The sequence below is a fragment of the Saccostrea echinata genome, unplaced genomic scaffold (assembly GCF_033153115.1).
Source record: "Saccostrea echinata isolate AGI-Se365-2 ecotype Australia unplaced genomic scaffold, CSIRO_AGI_Sech_v1 ptg000029l, whole genome shotgun sequence".
Classification (NCBI taxonomy): Eukaryota; Metazoa; Mollusca; class Bivalvia; order Ostreida; family Ostreidae; genus Saccostrea; species Saccostrea echinata.
The window spans coordinates 20,253,524-20,259,552 of NW_026889778.1; the positions used below are offsets into that span (position 1 = coordinate 20,253,524).

Below are 6,029 nucleotides of genomic sequence, written 5' to 3' on the forward strand. Positions count from 1 at the left end.
ATAAATAACGCCTGATTTAAATTATTTTCGGCCGCTTGTTTTCAAAAAAAAATTCTTTTCCGGAATTTTAAGGAGAAGTGCAGCCATCTTCATCATTAGCTTTTTCAGGATTTATTGCTCATTCTTGATACATTGATGCAGTTTTCACTGTCAAACATCGACATACAAAATAAATATTTTGCCATTTTTTACAAAATAAGTCTCTCTGATTGCTCATTAGTGTCATTTTCCTGTCAGCTCCAAATAGCAAAAGTTGTTATATGCGATTATGATATGGTAACGACTCTGAACACCCATTGTCATAAATGATGTTTGTATATTCCATGTCTTATCCCTCCCTCAATGAACCTGCTCTCACCATCTGGGTTTAAAGACTATGAACCCAAATACTTCTGCTATGATTACAGTTCGTTTCTCACACTCGCAAAGAAGAAGCTACAACGATGTGACCTGTTAGGAAGATATATATATATATATATATCAGACAAAGCGAACTTTCCGGATTAATTTCTAGATCGATTTCACTCTAAATGATTTTTCCAAAAAAGAAATCCTTTTCTTTAAATAACATGAAAACATTCACTTTTTTGATAATAATAATATTTCTCACAAAGACAAAGACGTCAACTATATCTAAACAAAAAAATACAATTTAAAGACGGCGCAATGTGAAGCCAGATACCAGGGGTTTAGAAGCAATACCATGTAAATTGTACGTGATTTATAGGAAATAAATTGGATTAATCAGTTCTGCTGCTTTTATTGACATCAGGTATTTTTTTCCAAGCGGGTATGTGAAGGAAGCATACAAATGAATTCTCGGGGAAATTAGACTTTAAAAAAAAAAAATCAAGTTTTATAATTTATCAAAGTCGTCAATAAAACGTTAACTGTTATTAACTATTGCATAAAGACAACATAGTGTCTGAGGCCAAGAGGGGCACCACCACGACGTCATCACGTGACTGCTACTACTGGGAAAATATTCCTTAATAAAAAAAAGTTAACAGAACAACACTACCCCGGAGTTTAAATAAATTTTTTGAGTAAATAGAATAGTTGAAAAACATCTCTTATGCCGAAAAAATGCTGCTAGAATCCCACTTTCCGGTCGGGAAAATAATTATTCCACATATTCGCACGAAACCTTACCCGATTTTTTGCTTTATTTACATACAACACGAGATGTTTCTTCAGATCATGTTTACATCACGACTCTAGCAGCACTTTCCAAATATTATAGAACACAAGCTTTCGATATGCACAAATCTTGTGTTTTGAAGTATCCAGCTTAGTGTTGTACTTTTGCATTATTAATATCACGAATGACAGAGGAAAGACCGACCGGGATATGTAAATAGCTGACTGTCTTCAATAGAAGTTATAATCGATGAAAATAAATTAGCATACCTGTTTAACAAACTTTACCTTCACACGAAGCACACACAATATTCACGGTATTTGCTTCTAGACATCCTTTTACGTATCTTTTTACATGCCGTCTTAGCCAAATTCTCGTTACACAACATGATCAATTCTCAAGTAACTTGTTGAACAGTTATGACGTCATCGGTCGGGAGATTTTAATTCAAGTGACAGATACAGTATAACAAAATAAAAAAAAAAAATATTTTTGTTAATATTTGCAAGTTTCTATTGATTTTCTGGAGTAAAATGATATCTCTAAATAACAATATTAAGAAAACTTGTGTTCTAAATTTGACGCCATCTACCCTACTATGACGTCATATTGTATCACTGATTTAGTCAAGTCAGATTATCTTAGTGCTTCCTTAACACACTTAGGCTTGCGCAGTTAAGACGACCATATCCTTATCCAGGTCAGGATTAACTCTGATATTCTAGACAACATCACTCTGTGCAAATATAAATAATAAACATTTTTTTTTTTTTGTAAACATGTTGTTACATGTATGAATTAGCATATGTTACGTTGTTCATAACACCATGTACACTGCAAAACGTTGTTCATTTCTTAAATAAATTTCTTAGTATTGAATACACATGTTTTTGACACTTTTTTCATGTTTTTGACACTTTTTTATTAGGTGATACAAAGAAGATGTTTTGACAACGCAGACTTTTATAGACGTTGGTCTGACTACAAAGCTGGTTTTGGTAACTTCAAAGAGAAATCAGATTTTTGGATCGGTATGCCTGAGAATTGATATAGATGTAACATCAAAAAATAGCAATGTTTTACATTTGATTAGACTAATTTATTTAAATTATGGAATTTTTCTCAATTATTTAAGTTCTTACTCAATTATTACTAAAAATGGATACACATATGATTTTGCAACAGGAAATGACGCAATCCACATGTTGACGAGAAATGGTTACAATCATATGAGAATTGAAATGCTGAGGACAGACAACGAGCTAATAGAGGCAGAATACAAATATTTCTTTGTCGGCGATGAACACACCGAATACAACTTAACAATCAATGGATTTACGGGGTTATATGGTGAGAAAAAAATATACATGCACATTGGAATAGGGTAGATTACATAGACTGAGGTACTGTTCTTTTGAAAATGATATACTTTTGTGAAACAAGAGGTAACATGAATTGTTTTATATATATATATATATATATATATATATATATATATATATATATATATATATATATATATATATATATATATATATATATATATATATATATATATATATATATCCTAACTTACTCAACTGTTTATACGCATATTTTGGAAATAAAAATAGAAAAAAAAAATAGTTAGGTACTGTGAAAACACAAATTAATTTTCGTTGTTTTCAAGTAATGAAGAGACCTACGCATTCATGTACTCAATGGAATGTTAATTTTTGAACGTACAGTATAATGTCTGTCTGCACGAAAATCAATCCCTTGGAATCATTTCTTTTTTCGCAAACAACGAAAATTTCATCCTACGAAAATAGTTCATTTTACGGTATTATATAAACTATGTGTATGAAGATTTTTTTTTAATTATATATATATATATATATATATATATATATATATATATATATATATATATATATATATATAGAACCGTTTTGCTAGAGTGTTCTCCACATTCTTTATTTAATTTATAAATAGTCAACATTTTGGAATATGGTCCGGTCTTCTTTATTTGATTTTAACATGGTTTTGAATCAGGAGTTTCATGACAAAAAAAATGTAGAAACTACGCTTCGTTTGAGAAACTCTCTTGTGCTTTCTGAGTTATGGTATGCTACATCCAAGTCGTTTTGTAGTAAACTCATAAAACTTTAGCTCCTACCGCAATATTTAATTTTTCTTAATTGTATCTATTAAAAGGAGTTAAACATGACACATATCATAAGTGACATTTAATAAAATATGGACATCCAATATTTCTTCACCTGGATTACTGTGATCCAGATATGAATTTGCCAGTGCCATGAATTCGAAGATGCTAGTGACCTTGATCTTGCCAGAATGACTGTTGGTCAAATTTACAACATACCTTCCGCTCATTATCTTTGTTTGAACTTCCAACACTCAATAATTCCATTTCAGAGTCATGAACTCGTCATAGAGTTTATACTTTTTTTCTGCAAGTAACCTTGAGCTTTCCGAATTCGTTTCATGGGCATGACACACTCTCAGATCATAAGCAGGCTTTATACCAAGGATTCTACATCTATAGCCCGGTCATGATTGCAAGGACAGACGGGCCAGGCGATACCTATATACCCTTTAAATTTTGTTTGCAGGGGATTTATAATTTTAAACAGTGTTTTAAGATCCTTTAAAAGCTAGTAATTCTCAGTTCTACATAATAGTGTTTTAGGGCGCATAAAATCTGCATTTCTTTTGCATTATGTAAATTACTGCGAAAATAACTAGCGGATCCAGGAGGAGGGGAGGGGGATTAAGGGTTTTGAATCACCCTAGTATTTTCAAAAGTATAAATATTAGCTTCAAATTTAAACCTTTACTCGTTACTTAAAGTCACTGAGCAGTGAAGGATCTTTTTCATGCTACATGTAACACCTTCATTAATGTCTCATGAAACACCCACAACTTTATTTCAAAGTGCCGAGGGTTTGACAAAGAAAAAGTTGCCACCTATTTTTATTGACTTAGGTCTGTCGCGGCGGGGGATGAACCCACGATTTTCCGATTATCGAATGAGCACTCTATCGACTGAACTACCGTGACGGTTAATTATATTAAATGTAGGAAGGAAGGCTGCTGTTCTTTGAGAATTATATTTTGGATTTTGTTTTTCTATTTTTATTATTTTTTTTTTTATTTTAGGAAATATTTCTATGCAGGAAAATACCAAAATATTCCGTCACTTCTTCCTCCTTACAGTATGCTTGCGCAGAAAATGTTCAGGAAGTTACCACGATTTCAAGTCCCAAGAAATAATTGTCGGTAAACCGAAAATATTGATACAAATAAAAAATTATATCAGACCATAGTTTTTGCTTTGCATGATCTAATCCAATGGTGTGTTAAGATTTACCACATAAATGAAAGTCGAGTAACCTTGACAAAGATAGCAATGATGCCAGTTTATACAGCCTTTGTTTTTCCGACACATGTTTTGCAGTCTTTGCATACCTTACCGTGCAGTTGAGTTTGTCTGACTTCTCTTGCATCATTTTCTTTACAATTCTTTTATTTTATGTCCAATAAAATACAATAGCATATGATTTTGACTCTTTATGTAACTTTGATAATATTCTTTTATACATTTCATTTTTCGAAAATGTGTTTGATTAAAATTGATTATGAATACTAGTTTAAAAAAAAAAAAGACGACTTACAAGTTATATAAGCCGAGTCAGAAAATCCACAAAGAAAATGTGGTAGCCATGATTAATTCTGATTGTTAGATTGTGTTACATAAAACTACATATCTAAATGTATCAAATTAAAAACTGATATCTCTTTAACTTTTAGATTGTCTGTCAAACAAAACTAATAAAAGGGCAAACGCTGATGGGATGAAATTCACCACAATTGATGCAGACAACGATCTATGGGATTATGGAATCTGTGCAAATATATGCAAGTCAGGCTGGTGGTTTAATTTTTGTACATGTGGGAATATTAATGGATTGTTTGGAAATGAAAAAACAAGTATCGCGTCTGAAATGCGTTGGAGGTGCTCAGGCTCGCAAGACTGTACCCTCAAAGCCACCAGAATCCTGATCAGACCATAGATGTTATGAAATTATAAGTACAACAGATTGGAAACATACCATAGATGTGATAAAATATTGCAAATTTAATGGCAAGAAGAATTCATACAAATTTTAAAACAGTTTACAGTTCAGATACACTAGAAGTTAGTTTTTAAAGAAATAAACAGTTACTTGCTTCTCTAAAGAGACATTTGTCTATGGCTACGTTTGCTAAACGTATTTTGCTTGGGTAACTTTTGAAATGTATTGATTTTATGAATCATACGTATCTGTTTTACACCAATAAAAGATTATTTTATTAGTGAAATATAAGCCTATATAACATCAAAAGAATTCCATGATGTACGATTTTTTTTTTTCAATTGACGGATACCCCAAACAAAAGAAATGAAATATGCTCAAAAAGAACAACTTGAGCAAAAAATGGAAGTTGATATTGTAGATTTTATACAATTAAAATTCTTTTTATTTTCATAGACTGGATAAATTAACACTTTTAGTACCACATATACATTCAGTTTATTCGAAGGTTATAAACTGAAAATGTCCATGATGAATGTTAGAAGGAAAAAGTATTGGAGGGCCGCTAAGCCCCGGAAACTTTTTTTTCTAACAAAATGAACAATTTTTGGCCACTATTGTACTTAAAACTGTTTACTATTGTGTTCATAATGCACCCTTATACCATTGCTTCTCCTTTTTCAGTAGAAATTCATTTTTTTAACTTTAACATCCCTCTGTAGGTGTAGGGCTGCGAATTTCCACCTATACTCGGCACTTGGGGCTTTGAGCAGTGAGCGATCTTTTTCGAGCCAGCACTTACTGTGACA

General features: G+C 31.7%; 1 protein-coding gene across 1 annotated transcript; it reads left to right on the plus strand.

Moving 5' to 3' along the window:
- Window positions 1–308: 308 nt before the first annotated feature.
- Window positions 309–5,217, plus strand: LOC133195077 (fibrinogen-like protein 1). Its single transcript, XM_061330954.1, has 5 exons — window positions 309–365; window positions 2,070–2,172; window positions 2,327–2,491; window positions 4,304–4,423; window positions 4,955–5,217. The coding sequence occupies exons 1-5, from the start codon at window positions 309–311 to the stop codon at window positions 5,215–5,217; spliced, it is 708 nt and encodes a 235-aa protein (XP_061186938.1).
- The last annotated feature ends 812 nt before the right edge of the window (window positions 5,218–6,029 follow it).